Source organism: Sus scrofa, chromosome 13 (genome assembly GCF_054392235.1).
Source record: "Sus scrofa isolate SSC_HxYL_T2T_F1_AM1 chromosome 13, Sscrofa_HxYL_maternal_Yorkshire_Landrace_v2.0, whole genome shotgun sequence".
Lineage (NCBI taxonomy): Eukaryota > Metazoa > Chordata > Mammalia > Artiodactyla > Suidae > Sus > Sus scrofa.
The window spans coordinates 136,507,642-136,524,186 of NC_139395.1; the positions used below are offsets into that span (position 1 = coordinate 136,507,642).

General features: G+C 41.1%; 1 protein-coding gene across 5 annotated transcripts in view; it reads right to left on the minus strand.

Moving 5' to 3' along the window:
• Window positions 1-316: 316 nt before the first annotated feature.
• Window positions 317-16,545, minus strand: part of PARL (presenilin associated rhomboid like) — a 55,133-nt gene continuing 38,904 nt past the window's right edge. For 4 of the 5 annotated variants that reach the window (XM_084990491.1, XM_003483280.5, XM_084990494.1 and 1 more), the window contains 6 exons: window positions 13,065-13,160; window positions 12,343-12,492; window positions 9,804-9,874; window positions 5,553-5,654; window positions 5,317-5,414; window positions 317-641 (listed from right to left, as the gene is read on the minus strand). In XM_084990491.1, coding sequence (XP_084846617.1) covers window positions 530-641; window positions 5,317-5,414; window positions 5,553-5,654; window positions 9,804-9,874; window positions 12,343-12,492; window positions 13,065-13,160 — 629 coding nt within the window. In that variant the 3' untranslated portion in view covers window positions 317-529. The remainder of the gene's footprint in view (window positions 642-5,316; window positions 5,415-5,552; window positions 5,655-9,803; window positions 9,875-12,342; window positions 12,493-13,064; window positions 13,161-16,545) is intronic. The other variant, XM_021069927.2, reaches the window with a different exon arrangement.

Below are 16,545 nucleotides of genomic sequence, written 5' to 3' on the forward strand. Positions count from 1 at the left end.
TCACTGCCACAAAATGTTACCTTTCTTGGGAAATTTTAGAAAATAATGCCGCTGTTGTTTCAGACCATGCCAGAGAGAAGTTGCTCTTAACTTTTACCTGTCAACCAAGCAAGGAGAGGGCTGGGTAAATAAGAGTAAATATTTAGCAGAGATGTTAAGAAGGCCATCGTTAAAAAACAAGCACCTCTGAGTTCCCATCAGACCTTTCCATGTGAATGCTTGTCAGGTTCAGGACTCAAACTACGTTACACGTACGACAAACAGCAAGATCCCAGGGCAGCATTCATGCTCTTCAAAAGAGTACACACACCCTCTGTTTACAAACTAGAGATATAAACCTTTATTTCACAACTTTGTCATAATTCACTTTTTAATGAGACATGTACTGGGGACATAGTTTAAAATACTCAGAAGCTAAATACTGAGTGTCTTCCAGGCAGGAGCAAAGATGTGGACACTCCAGGGCCGATGTGTTCCTGGGGCTTCAGCCAGCATGGACCTGAGGCACCGGTGTTGTCCAACCCTAGTTTTACTTAGAGCCACCTCCTTTCCTGGGGCCGTTAGTCCTCATTTCATGCCAAATTTTCACTAGAGGTTCCCTGTTCTTCCAAATGAGTTCATGACCGTAAGTAATATACCATCTGGGGAAAAAAACAAACAAACCAGGGCCAATATTCAAACAGTATGACACAAATGTCAAGTACCATGATGACGGGTATCAGGTCAACATTTTAAAAAACTGAATGCCACTGTTATTATCCAGCTTATTTAAAAAATAACTGCTTAGTTTATTTAATGTAGATCAATGGCTTACCTTTAATACATAGATTAAAGTTAGTACATAGATTAATACTATGTTAAAGATTGAAGTAAAGGGAGTTCCTGTTGTGGCGCAGCAGAGGTGAATCTGATTAGTATGCATGAGGATGCAGGTTCAATCCCTGGCCTCGCTCGATGGGTTAAATATCCGGTGTTGCTGTGGCTGTGGTGTAGTCCGACAGCTGAAGTTCCAATTCGACCCCTAGCCTGGGAACATCCATATGCCGCAGGAGTGGCCCTAAAAAAACAAAACAAAACTAAAACAAAAAATGATGGAAGTAGGATGGGACCCTGCAAGTCATATCACTTTTCTTTTTCCTATTTACAAACATGAGGAAACAAAGCCTGAGAGAAAGTCGTTCATCCAAGGTGCTAACAGCTGCTGAGTGGGCAAGGACTCACCCGCAGATCAGAGTGATTCTAGGCCTGGACTCTCTTTATTAAGTAAGGAATCAGAATTTACGCCTAATGATGGCTATACTAATTTAAATGCCTCGTTATCTTCCACCTGGCTACACAAAAGGGAGTCTGCTCATCCAAATTCTGCCCACCTTTTAAAATACAGCTCTCATCCACATTCTCCTGTTAAACAATCTCTGCAAGCAGCCTGGAGCAAAGAGCTAAGGAAGCTCAGACATGGGGAGATTCAGTAACTTGCTCAGGCTGCACGTCTGGGAATCACCAGAACTGAGACTAGAACCCAAATCTGACTCTGTAACCTGTGCTCTAACCACTAGGTGATACTTCAGCACCAAGGAGCACCCACTTAAGCTGAGGAACAGATAGGGAGTGATGGATTTGAGAAGTCCACAAGCCTAGGGGCCTGCACACCAGGCACTCTACCCAAGCACAGCAGAGGCCACACGGGGACTCAAGGGCGCCTCCCTTCCCAGGCTGGCAGAACATGAGGAGAGCGTCCCTGGATGGGGGAATGACTTGGAATAGCTATTACTAAAAGTTTTTGTTGGAGATCCCACTGTGGTACAGCAAGTTAAGGATCTGGTGTTGCCGCAGCTGTGACATAGGGCACAGCTCTGGCTTGGATTCGATCCCTGGCCCAGGAACTTCACATGCATGGTGCAGCCAAAAAAAAAAAAAAAGTTACTGAAATTTTTATCTTTGCCCTGGTTTCCCCAAACAGATTTCATGTTTCTTGAGGGAGAAGCCAGATTCTGTTGCTCTTTCCATCTCAGACACCTGCCTGAAAAAAATGCTCCATTCAACTTAATTGAAATTTTATTTTTTAACATTTTAAAAATGTTCTGAGCATGTATTTTTTATTACAAAGGGCCTGAATTATATGTGAATCTTAATACTCAGTATAGTTAAATTTTAATCATGAAAAACAGTCACCATTCAAATTTTGAAAAATAATCAGTAAATTTATGGAAAGAAAAAAGGCACTTTAGAAATATGCAAATTAATAGGCATGTAACAAAATTCTTTCGGGCTTAGAGTGAAGTTCTCTGGTGAACTTAAAACATGAGAAAAAGGACCACCCTAAGACTCAAAGGCAACTATAAAACTCTTAAATGAAACAAACACTTCTTGGGAACTCTCCATTAAAAGTGTCCTCTCAAATCTTTTTTTCTTCTTTTCTTAGGGCCACACTCACAGTACATTGAAGTTCCCAGACTAGGGGTCAAATTGGAGCTGTAACTGCCAGCCTACACTACACCACATAGCTCACAGCAACGCTGGATCCCTAATTTGTGCCGGGGATCGAACCCATATCCTCATGGTTACTAGTCGGGTTTGTTACTGCTGAGCCACAACAGGAACTCCTCCTCTCAAATCTTTTTAACCTACTTATTTCAAGGAAAGAGTCGATTTTAATCTTACAGGTACACTATTTTGATTATACTTATATAAGTTCAGATGGTCATTTGGTTAAATTAAAATTAGGAAAATATTTCAAAATGACTAATTTCTGGAGTTCCCTTCATGGCTCAGCAGAAACAAATCTAACTAGTATCCATGAGGACACAGGTTCAATCCCTGGCCTCACTCAGAGGGTTAAGGATCCAGCATTGCCGTGAGCTGTGGTGTAGGTTGCAGATGCGGCTCAGAGCTGGTATTGCTGTGGCTCTGGCGTAGACCAGCAGCTACAGCTCCAATTTGACCCCTAGCCTGGGAACCTCCATATGCCTCGGGTGCAACCCTAAAAAAGACTAATTTCTGAGGATCGTTTTTTGGTTTTGGTAGCAGCCTCACAGTCTAATGCTCAGTCTGAAACTCCAGCTCTGCTATGACAGGCTGTTGTAACTTTGGACAAAAGTCCTGCTTCAAGCAGTTTCCTTGCTGTAAGCTGGAATATCACACAGGATTTTAAGAGTATTTAAATTAGTCCTTAGCTTAGGCACACAGCAAATATTCAGTATACGTTAGCTATCATTATTGCAGCAACTCAAGGTGAAGACCATAAAACATGGTCAGGGACAAAGACAAAGAAAGGTGCAGGAGGTTACTAACAGAACCTTTAGCATTAGTAAAGATTTCTAAATCTATTTTCTTTTTCTTTTTATGGCTGCACCATGGCGCATGGAGTTCCTGGGCCACTGGTTGAATTGCAGCTGCAGCTACCGCTGCAGCCTATGCCACACCACAGCCATAGCAATACTGTATCCAAGCCACATCAACCTATGCCACAGCTCACTGCAACACCAGTAAGCCAGGCCAGGGATCAAACCAGCATCCTCACAGAGACAATATCGGGTCCTTAACTTGCTGAGCCACAACAGGAACTCTAAGATTTCTAAATCTAGATTAAAGATGTTAGAAAAGATGAATTCTGGCTATGACTGAGATCTAGTCAATGAAAGCAGGTGAAATTGGAAACAGCAAAAAGAAAGGATTCCTCTGTCTTTCAGATCCTGGACTTTACAACGCATTTGATCCAATTTTCAGAACAAAAAAAAAGGTCATCTAATTATAGTTAGGAAGAATAAAAAACTGCTGGGGAAAAGATTATTTAAGTATATGTGAAAGGAGCCAGGTAAATTCAGAGTTCATAAAACTGAACCCCTTTTCATCAGTCTATGTTCCTCATACTGTAATATCAGGTCAGTTTCTACTATTTATAATGTGCTGCTGTTAAAGCTAGCACTCACATGTGCTATTCTTTAATCATCACTGAAAATTATAAATGGCATAATGGCATTTAGTTCTACCGCCTACTGGGCAAGACTGCTCCACTTAGAATAGATTTTTCTACTTTTTTTTTTTTTTTTTCAATTAAGACACTAAGATTTCCCATTGTCATGAAATAAAGTAAAAACCAAGGAAGGCCAAAAGGCAACATTTATGCAAGAAAAGAGAAGCCATTAGGGATCCAGCTTATGAAACAGACAACAACTCTGCTGAAGGGACTCCACGGTCAGATGGACTCCAGGAGTCCTAGGGAAGTTCTGCGACTATATCACTCTGTTTTCGGCAAGAGTCCATTGCCTGAGGCACAAATGAGAGAGCTTGTAACCACAACGCAATTGTAATCACTACGGTGTGATGAGAGCAGGAAGGGCTCTGGATCTGGGTTTTTGTTTTTTGTTTTGTTTTGTTTTTTGTCTTTTTAGGGCCGCACCCAAGGCATATGGAGGTTCCCAGGCTAGGGGTCAAATTGGAGCTGCAGCTGCTGGCCTATGCCACAGCCACAGCAACTTGGGCTCCAAGCCCTGTCTGCAACCTACATCACAGCTCACAGCCAACACCAGACCCTTAACCCACTGAGGGAGGCCAGGGATCGAACCCACGTCCTCAAGGATACTAGTCAGATTCGTTTCTGCTGAGCCACAACAGGAACTCCTGGATCTAGGTTTAAATCTCTCCTCTGCTACTTAAGAGCTGTTAGACGTGGGAAGATTACTTCTGAGCCTCAGTTTCCCATCAATAAAAAAAAGGTAATAATAATGACACAATGCAAGGTGACTAGCTCAGTGCCTGCTGCATAACAGATGCATAGTAAGAAGTCAGCTCTAGTTTATGATGTCTGGCCTCTACTCCAGTCACAAAGGAGCACCTGCACACTCACCCAGGCAGAGGACCAGCTCCACCCACTCAGGGTGTCTACCCAGCACTGAGATGAGGACAGTGGTAGTGGGATGGGGGAGCAAGGTGGGAAGTGGGGAGGGGAGAGGTGGCTTGAGAGTGGGGAAAGGAATAGAGCACAGACTAGGGGGCTGGGGAACAGTCTCCAAGGAGAACTAGGAATTGTGATGGGTCAGGAGTTGGGGGTAACTTGAGGCTAAGGGTACAGTAAAAAGCACAGATGGTCTCTCCCTATGAATGACCCGGCAGGGGCAGGGCCAGTAGTCTCACAGCCCACCTCACATGGTGAAGCTGTGCAAGGCCAAAGCCAAGCATGTTGGGCTTTCCTCAACCTCCTAGTCCCATGTGCCTCTGCATCCATCACAGAACTACCTGCCCAACTGCCTTCCTTGGGGCGGGGGGAGGGAGAGGACCCGAGAAAGCAGTGTAACAATCAATCACACTCGAACTTACATTCCAAAGAGAGCTCCCCCAAGATGTGCTGCATGATCAAAAAATTTCCATCCCAGGATCATTCCTGCTGTATCCATGGCAATAATGGCTTTTAGGGCCTGAAAGCCAGCAAAGGAGAACAGAAATGGTACAACTTTGATTCCTCCAACATTGACATTTCTAATTTAAGGGCAAAAATTCAGTCAATGTAAAAATATCACCACTGTCCCAGCACTTTGCTTCATAAAAATACTCACATTCCCTGCGGTGAACGTGAACATTGGAAGGAAGATAATGGCGAGCCTCCCCTCTGGGATCTTGGTGCAGACAGCTGCCAGGACGGTCATGATTGCGCCCGACTACAAAGTAAGACGTTGGTGAAAAGGGGAAACTCTCAATGTGCGACTGCTTAGTGACCACAATGTCTAAAATATCCGAGAAAGCTTTTAAACCACAAACATCTAGGTGAGAACGAACCTTAAAAGTTTTCAGTTACTAATGAATAAAAATATTAGGCAAAAGGGCTCCAAGTACATCACAGTAACCATCCGGCAAGGATTAAACTAGAGAACTACAGGCAGTAAGAAATAAAAACTTGTACATCAGCACTTAATGAACTTCAGGGACAGTGTTCCACATGTCACATCCATCACTTCTCATAATGACTAAAAAAGTACTTCTCGGATTTCCCGTCGTGGAGCAGCAGAAACAATCTGACTAGAAACCATGAGGTTGCGGGTACGATCCCTGGCCTCACTCAGTGGGTTAAGGATCCGGTGTTGCCACGAACTGTGGTGTAGGTCGCAGACACGGCTCGGATCTGGCGTTGCTGTGGCCCTGGCATAGGCTGGCAGCTATAGCTCCAATTAGACCCCTGGCCTGGGAACCTCCATATGCTGTGGGTGCAGCCCTAAAAGGACAAAAAGAGACAGAAAAAAAAAAAAAAAAAAAAAGCACCTGTCACACTTTAACAAAGCTCCTTCAGCCACAGAGTATAAATTTGCCCAAAGGAGCCCACATACATGAAATTTCTTCCAAGTTTAATGCTTTATCATAAATCGCGTGAAATTTGCATCCTGCTTCACAATAAAACTAAACATCTTTCTTAAAACCTTTGACAAATGTTCTGTTCCAGGAAAGCATGCAAATTTATCCCAAGGCTCTGTATGGACCCTCCCCTCATGGCATCCTCCCAGAGACACACCTGCTTGAGAAGCAATTCCCCCAATAACACTGCATTCGAAAATAAACTTCCCAACTTATGATCAGTACAACCATTTCTTATTATAATAACTGAAATTAAAATTGCTGCATATACTATTCACAATAGCCAGGACATGGAAACAATTCAAATGTCCATCGACAGAGGATTGGATTCGGAAGAGGTGGTATATATACACAATGGAATACTACTCAGCCATAAAAAAGGATGACATAATGCCATTTGCAGCAATATGGATGGAACTAGAGAATCTCATACTGAGTGAAATGAGCCAGAAAGACAAAGACAAATACCATATGATATCACTTATAACTGGAATCTAATATCCAGCACAAATGAACATCTCCTCAGAAGAGAAAATCATGGACTTGGAGAAGAGACTTGTGGTTGCCTGATGGGAGGGGGAGGGAGTGGGAGGGATCGGGAGCTTGGGCTTATCAGACACAACTTAGAATAGATTTACAAGGAGATCCTGCTGAATAGCATTGAGAACTATGTCTAGATACTCATGTTGCAACAGAAGAAATGGTGGGGGAAAAACTGTAATTGTAATGTATACATGTAAGGATAACCTGACCCCCTTGCTGTACAGTGGGAAAATAAAATAAAAAAAATAAAAATAAAAAAATCTCAAAAAAAAAAAATTGCTGCATAGTTTTTTCTTCTATGTTTGTTTTTCCAGGTTGCTATGTAAGCTTCATAATTTAAATTAACAATGGCTATGAAATATCTCCTGGATAAATGATGAAAATTAAACTTTCTTAACACTGGACATGTTCCCTACTCCTCTTAATGGTAGGATGCTTGAGAAACAGGCTCATAACCTCTGGTTCACACTAAATGTCACGATTATCAGTGAAATACTTGAGTCCTATTGGGCACTATACTAGATGCTGGGGACCCAGAGAGGAACAAAATTGGCAGTCCTGCCATAATGGAGCTTATAGAGTGGCATGAGAGACATAAGTAAAAACAAAATATGGTCAGCTATGATGGGCAAGTACAGCAACTGCCAAACTGTTTTCCAAAGTGGTTAGAGTATTTTATTTTCCTACCAGCAATGTGTGAGATTTCCAGTTTCTCCATATCCTCACCAACACTTGGTATGGTCAGTTTTTTAAATTTGTATATGTATCTGTGTGTGTGATATTTTCTCTTCTACTCTATTGAACATAATTCCAGTTTTGTCAATTTTTCCACTTTGTGGCTACTTTCCCCCATGTACTGCATTTAATTGTCATGTCTCCTTGATCTTTGAAAAGTTGGAACGAAGAGTTTACTTCCATTATATTTTTAAAAGCACCTGACTAGAGAAGGTAAAAATAAAGACTCTCTATATGGGATAGAGCAAACATTTGTCCAAAAAGAGCAAGCTGCAATTTATTCATACACATAAATATATGTAAATTTGTGAAGATAAAAAGTCACTTTTAGAAAATTTTAGAAGGCTATGGAGTTCCCGTCATGGCGCAGTGGTTAATGAATCTGACTAGAAACCATGAGGTTACGGGCGTTGCTCAGTGGGTTAAGGATCTGGCGTTGCCGTTAGCTGTGGTGTACATTGCAGACGCGGCTCAGATCCCGAGTTGCTGGGGCTCTGGTGTAGGTCGGCGGCTGCAGCTCCCATTGGACCCCTAGCCTGGGAACCTCCATATGCCGCAGGAGCGGCCCTAGAAAAGAAAAAAAAAAAAAAAAAAAATTTTAGAAAGCTAATGGAACCACCTAAAGTAACGTAAGTAAGTACAATAAGTTACAGTCACAGAGAAACTAGCTTTACATAGAAATGCACAGTTAATGAGAACTTCAATATTGAAATTTCTATAATGAGCACTTTGGGTAATCATCTATGGATAAGTAATTTAGAGGGACCTAACAGGACTTTAATCCCCTTCTTTCACGTCAGCTAACCAAATTAAATTTGTTTCATTTTAGGAAAAAGTGTAATTTTATTACTTTTCTCTCTCAGAAAATAAGGTTTCGACTTGATTTCTTCTGGATTTTGTTGAGTTGACTTTTTTAGGTTTTATTTAAAAATCTAGGATACTCAAGTTGCAGCACACCTGCTATAAAGTCTGAAAGGCTTTTCTCTAATTTTCAAATTCTCAGTGATATTGATATTTACTCTGCTTAAACAGTATATGCTGATCAACTTGGGAGCAGATGCTGAAAGTTCTAATCAGAAGAGATCTTTCAGAATACATATAAATTGGGCCTGTATAACAAACATGTTGCACTCTAGAGGAACCACGACCCAGCAAGTTCTGTGGGGAGTCCCATCTTCTGAGGTGGTTCTGGTACCCTTGAAAGTTGCTGTGATTCATTTAGGACATGGAGTAGGTAACCAGCGCAAGGGTGAACAAGTTATAGAGGCCAGATGTGCACAAGACAGCAAACCCCCTGTGAAGGGGAAGTCAGGATTTTTGAAGAACCCCATGTGTTACTATTACAGACTCACACAGCAGCCAGTTTGGGCAACAGACAACAGCAGACAGTTCATCTTAAATAGAGAATATAGAATTCTGACTCCTAACCCCCACTTTAAAATTGACAGCTCTCTCCAATTCCCCTTTAATATGTCCCTACTAATAAGTACAGCATCTGGCAGACGAATCTGCATAGCACTCAAATACTGACTAAGGAGGAGGATGCAGTATTAAGTTCAAACCTGTAACTACTCAGAATTTTCCAATGGTAGATTAGGCTCTCTGGTTTATGGGAACTGGATACCCACTATTCTGACTACTCCTCATGATAGGTACTCTGTGCCAGTTAGGTATACATAAACGACCAATGGCTAAAAGCTATAGCCTGAAATGATAAGGCTTTACAAATGTATAAATTCTACATTAGATATAGATTAGATAACAGAATTGTTTTAATGTTAATTTTCCTGGCTTTGATAACTATACTGTGGTTCTACATTTTTTTTTTCCTCTTTTTGGCTTTTCTAGGGCCACTCCTGTGGCATATGGAGGTTCCCAGGCTAGGGGTCTAATCAGAGCTGCAGCTGCCTGCCCATACCAGAGCCACAGCAATGTGGGATCCAAGCCACGTCCACGACCCACACCACAGCTCACGGCAATGCTGAATCCCCAACCCACTGAGCAAGGCCAGGGACCAAACCCATAACCCCATGGTTCCCAGTCGGATTCGTTAACCACCGCGCCACGACCAGAACTCCTGTGGTTCTTTAATTAACAGTAGGAACTCTGTACTTAATTCTGCAATTTTATAAGTCTAAAATTATTTCAAAATGAAGTTTAAAATTTTAATTAGAAATACTTACTGCACCAAGTGATGGTCCATATCTTCCTGTGGCAACTTTACACACATAACTGACAAAATTGGAAATAACACCTGAGAAATAAATCATAATTCAGTAATATTAGCGAGATATAAAAATGGCTTCCAGTTCTGACCTCCACCCCACAGAGACCAACAACGTTGAGTTTCTACCTGGGTCATTATAAGTTGCAGGCAAATACTTACCCTGCCTATCGCTTAGACACTTTATAGGGGGGAAAAAAATGTCTGACCCACTATATGATTTACTGAATGAACAGGGTCATTTCACTTCTCAGTTATCTATCATCTTCCTCATTTACACTGTGTGAAGAAAGACTAGTTCCCAGACTCACCAAGTGTCTGGAAATTCTCTGGACTGCACTTTCAAAACTAACTCAGAATCTCTGGAGTAGGACCAGGGGGTCTATATTTTATTCGGCTTGCCAAATGAATCTGCTGCACGTCTAGACTAGATGATCCTTTACAGGTCCCTTTGGCACCACTGTCATCTGAGCTGAGTGTGGCTCATTTTAAAAAACAGCTTTCTAGAGTTCCCACTGTGACTCAGCAGGTTAAGGACCCAATGCTATCTCTGTGAGGATGAGGGTTCGATTCCTGGCCTTGCTCAGTGGGTTTAGGATCTGACATTGCCCCAAGCTGCAGTGCAGGTCACAGATGCAGCTCCAATTTGACCCATATCCTGGGAACTTTCATATGCTGCAGGTGTGGCCATAAAAAGAAAAAAAAATTTTCTCTGGGTACAGTACACTCCCCCACCCCCCGCCAAAAAAACCCAAAACTTCCTATAAAGCAAGGACTAATGGCGCTTTAAATAGATCCTTTGTATCTACTAGTGCTTGTGGAAACAACTACACACTTAGCTTAGAGCCAAAAGATTTGCTAAGCTTCTGTTTTGATTCTAGCTGATTGCTTCTGTTTAATTAACACGGACCAAGTACCCATTCTGGGCCTTGTGGTAGATGCTTCTATTTAATCCTTTCTACAACCCTGTGTCATGACACTAAGTATCATTATCCTCACAGAAGTATATAGTCTTTTCTGCAACATCACACAGCAGGTAGGAGTAACAGGATCTGAACATAGGTCTTCCATCTCCAAGCTCAATGTCTTCACTACAGCTGATATACACACACACACACATATGTGTGTGTGTATACACACACACACACACACACACACACACACACACACATTTCTTTTCCCCCTTTTTTAGGGCCACACCTGCAGCATATGGAAGTTCCTCGGCTAGGGGTCAAATTGGAGCTGCAGCTGCCATATGCTGCAGCCACAGCAAAACAGGATCCAACCCACATCTGTGACCTATGTGGCAGCTTGTGGTAATGCTGGATCCTTAACCCACTGAGTGAGGCCAGGGATCAACCCCACATCCTCATGGATACTAGTCAGGTTCTTAACCTGCTGAACCACAACAGGAACTCCTCTACTGTTTTTAAGTCTCATGCGCTACTGACTGAGCTAACTGGGCAGTTCTATACTATTTTTTTTTTTGTCTTTTTGTTGTTGTTGTTGCTATTTCTTGGGCCGCTCCCGTGGCATATGGAGGTTCCCAGGCTAGGGGTTGAATCGGAGCTGTAGCCACCGGCCTACACCAGAGCCACAGCAACGCGGGGATCTAAGCTGTGTCTGCAACCTACACCACAGCTCACGGCCACGCCAGATCTTTAACCCACTGAGCAAGGCCAGGGATCGAACCCTCAACCTCATGGTTCCTAGTCGGATTTGTTAACCACTGAGCCACGACGGGAACTCCATTCTATACTATTTTTAAATGAAGGGATATTAGGAGTGAATTTTTGCACTTCATGGTTTTAATTAAGTACGTTTTGCAAACAGAGATAAATAAGTTTAAGCCACCTGTTGACAATTTAGCAGCATCTAGGAAATTACGATTCTTGCACTATCATTACCTAGTTGAAATAAGGAAGTGCTACCTCCAGAATGACTAGAATAGTTCCATGCTAATATATGCTTGCAACAAAGAGAATGAACTCATTCTTGACACTCTTATTGGAGAGCTCTAATCTAAAGCTTTCTGACCACATGTGGGAAATGAACTTAAGGTTATTTAACAAAGATCCAGGTGACCGACACAGCCAGAAGTCTGGGAACCACTTATCTATAAAAATGGTGGGCCTGGAGTTCCCTTGCCGTGCAGCAGGTTAAGGATCTGGGATTGTCACTACAGTGGCTCAGGTTGCTGCTGTGACACGGGTTCAATCCCTGGTCCAGGAACTTCCACAAGCCGCAAGTGTGGCAAAAAAACAAACAAACAAACAAACAAAAAAACCTGAGGTAAAAAAACCAAGGTCTAGTGAGAGAAAAATGGCATGCTTAAATTCTACACCAGTCTATGCTATCCTTTTCTCCATACAATTGGACAAATATGTACTGAGCACTTACTCTATGTAGAATATGGCTACAAGCATTCCCTTTGTCCCTTCTCCAGTTAAGTTAAGAGCACTTCTGCTCCGAAAGGGCCCAAGATGAAAGCTTATTACCTGCAGATAAGTACACTGCCATGAACTGCTCTTGACCCAGAATGTTCACTATGCTGGAGGAGAAGCTCCACAAAACATACATATTAGCTGCCATGTGAAACAAGGAAAAATGACTGAACGTTGACAGCAACATTGGAGCGCAAAGGACCTCTACAAGACAAAGAAAAACATCATGTAATTTTTACACAGGCAGTAAAAATTATCCAGTTTTAGACTTTTTTTTATTATTATGAAATAAAGAAAACATGGGAAACAAACCAGAGCCAGTTTAAAGCTTGGATAAGATGGTTTATGACAGCATTTTTCAAAGTGGTAAAAAGCTATCTTAAATCTCTTTTCTACTTAGTAAGCAACCAATAAAAATTCTCAATTCGATGAAAGCAACTTGGCCTTATGGTAAAAGCTAGTTAGAAAAAATAATTAGTAAATTATTTCAGTTACAGAAATAAAGTTGTATATAATAGTCTATTCAAAGAGTAAACCTGTAGTGATCATGGATCTTAAGTCATTAAAAAAATATTTAGATATCTACTAGGTGCAAGTAGATGCCTGGACACAGTAGTAAGAGAATGAGGCTCCTATCCTCCAAGAGCTCACAGCCTGACCTCCTGGTTTCACTTACTGACAGGCAACATCTTTTCTATAGCATTTCAATCAACATAAAGCATATTTATCTCATTATTACCACTACATGAAAATAAAACCACACAAGTTAGACTTACTTGAGGCTGGATTGGATGTGAAATATCTGATCATTGTCCGCTGTAGAGAAGGTACTCTCCACAAACAAAATACAAAAACATTTGCAGCTATGATACCTACAAAATAAGTATTTATAAGAGAAGTTAAAAATAAAAGTAAAGAAAGTCTGATCAAAAGTCCACCTGAATAAGATTTTCTACCATAATTATTTAAGAGTATTACATACTTTAGGGGTAAAGAGGGAAGTAAGCTAAGAAAAATAAGTGAAATCAAGGTTTTTGAATATCAAAACTGTCACAGGGTGGTAAAGTCAGAATATTCATGGAAAAGCGTAAAAGCTCTATCAGCTAACTTCCTTCACTCAAATCCACATTTTACTTCTTCAGAACACTTTATTCTTCTCAATAAATAATCAGACACATAATAACTGTTTGAAAATGGCCACGCCAAAGACAGAAGTAATGTACAGAATTAGGTTCTTTGGCCAAGAGTAGAAAAGCTACATAACATTGCTTATTTTTCCTCAAGGAATGGTATGTTTCTTTAACTTCTGCACAGCTTATGGAAACACCTATGGATCATCTGTGTAGATGAAGATCAATATGTCTGAGAAAAACACTCAACAGATAAGAATTCAGGAGTAATCTAAAAGAATTCTGCAACTGCTTTTGAAAAATGTTTATAAGTGGGAGTTTGATGATTTCATTTTTCTGTAAGAACTGATGTTGCTAGAACTATCACTAAATTGAATATATTTATTTAATGATAAAATGTTACTAGTTTTAATTATTCTTAAAAATTACAAACTTTAAAAAAATCCACTCCAAATGAATTAAAGACCTAGATATAAGACCAGACACTATCAAACTCCTAGAGGAAAACATAGGCCACTCTCTGACATAAATGACAGCAACATCTCAGATCCACCTCTTAGAGTAGTGACAATAAAAACAAAAATAAACAAATGGGACTTAATTAAACTTAAAAGCTTCTACACAACAAAGGAAACCCTAAACAAAACGAAAAGACAACCCACAGAATGGGAGAAAATATTTGCAAGTGATTCAATTGACAAGGAATTAATCTCCAAAATTTATAAACACCTTCTGCAGCTCCATACCAAAAAAACAAAAAACCCAATTAAAAAATGGGCAGAAGATCTAAACAGACAGTTCTCCAAAGAAGACATACAGATGGCCAAAAAACACATGAAAAGATGTTCAACATCACTCATTATTAGAGAAATGCAAATCAAAACCACTATGAAGTACCACCTTACACCAGCCAGAATGGCCACCATCAAAAAGTCTACAAACATAAGTGTTGGAGAGGGTGTGGAGAAAAAGGAACCCACTACACTGTTGGTAGGATTGTAAATTGGTGCAACCACTGTGGAAAATAAAATAGTATGGAGATGCCTCAGAAAACTAAAAATAGAACTATCATTCAATCCAGCAATCCCACTCCTGGGCATCTATCCAAAGAAAACCACAACTCGCAAAGACACATGTACTCCAATGTTCACTGCAGCACTATTTGCAATAGCTAAGACATGGAAACAACCTAAATGTCCATCGACAGAGGAGTGGATCAAGAAGATGTGGCACATATACACAATGGAATATTACTCAGCCATTAAAAGGAACGAAATACCAGCATTTTTAGCACCATGGATGGGCCTAGAAATTATTCTAAGTGAAGTCAGCCATACAATAGAGTCACCAACATCAAATGCTTTCACTGACATGTGGAATTTGAAAAAAGGACAGACTGAACTTCTTTGCAGAACAGATGCTGACTCACAGACATTGAAAAACTTATGGTCTCCAGAGGAGACAGTTTGGGGGGATGTGCTTAGGTTATGAGATGGAAATCCTGTGAAATTGGATTGTTAAGATCATTATACTGGAATTCCCGTCGTGGCTCAGTAGTTAACGAATCCAACTAGGAACCATGAGGTTTCGGGTTCGATCCCTGGCCTTGCTCAGTGGGTTAATGATCCGGTGTTGCCGTGAGCTGTGGTGTAGGTTGCAGACATGGCTCAGATCCCGCGTTGCTGTGGCTCTGGTGTAGGCTGGCAGCTACAGCTCCGATTCAACCCCTAGCCTGGGAACCTCCATATGGCACAGGAGCGGCCCAAGACATGGCAAAAAAAAAAAAAAAAAAAAAAATCATTATACAACTAAAGATGTGATAAATTCATTTGAGTAGTGATAAATTCATTTGAGTAATAAGTAAAAAAAAAAAAAAAAAAAATATATATATATACATATATATATATATGTAATGCGAGCCACAAACATCATTTTAAATGTTCTGGTAGCAATACTGACAAAGTGAAACATGTAAAGTTAATTTCAGTAATATGTTTTGTTTAACCCAGTAGATCCAAGATTTTATTACTTCAACATGTAATTGATATAAAAGTGAAAAAAAAAAAAAAATCCATGGAGTTCTCATTATGGCTCAGCAGAAACCAATCTGACTAGCATCCATGAGGACACACGTTCAATCCCTGGCCTCACTCAGTGGGTTAAGGACCGGCATTGCTATGAGCTGTGGTATAGGTTGCAGACGTGGCTTGGATCTGGTGTTGCTATGGCTGTGGTGTAGGCCGGCAGCTACAGCTCCAATTCGACCCCTAGCCTGGGAACTGCCATATGATGTGGGGGTGGCCCTAAAAAGCAAAAAAAAAAAAAAAAATCCATTAGTTTTATGTATTACAACTTCTTATACATAGTAGGCACTCATCTATTTGAATTGAAGAAATTGGGGGGGGGGGGCTGTCTTTTTTTTTTTTTTCCTTCTTTCAGGGCCACACTCGCAGCACATGGAGGTTCCCAGGAAAGGGGTCTAATCGGAACTGCAGCCACTGGCTTACACCACAACAACGCCAGATCTGAGCCTCGTCTTCAACCTACACCGAAAGCTCATGGCAACGCCAGATCTTTAACCCACTGAGTGAGGCCAGGGATCGAACCCACAACCTCACTGTTCCTGGTAGGATTCATTTCTGCTGTACCATGCATGACGCGAACTCCTGAACTGAAGAAATTTAAACATCTGTTCATTCTACCAATGTCTTTAGGCAATTAGCCCTTTTAACTTCAATGATAAGAACTGATTTCTAGCATCACTCTGATAAAAGGATTTATTTTATTTTTTATTTTTTGGCCGACCTGTGGCACATGGAGTTCCCAAGGGCCAGTAACTAGATTTGAGCCACAACCTGGGCTGCAGCTGCGGCAACACCAGATCTGTAACCCACTGTGCAGGACTGGGAATCAAACCTGCTCCCAAGACACCACCAACCTGTTGTGCCACAGTAGGAACTACTTTATTTTTTATTATGATTTTTTTTTTTGGCTGGGCCCACAGCATGTGGAAGTTCTTGGGCCAGGAATAGAACCTCTGCCACTACAGTGGCCCAGGCCACAGCAGTGATAACACCGGATAAAAGGATTTATTTTAGAAGATATTCAAACTGTACAGCTCCTGCAG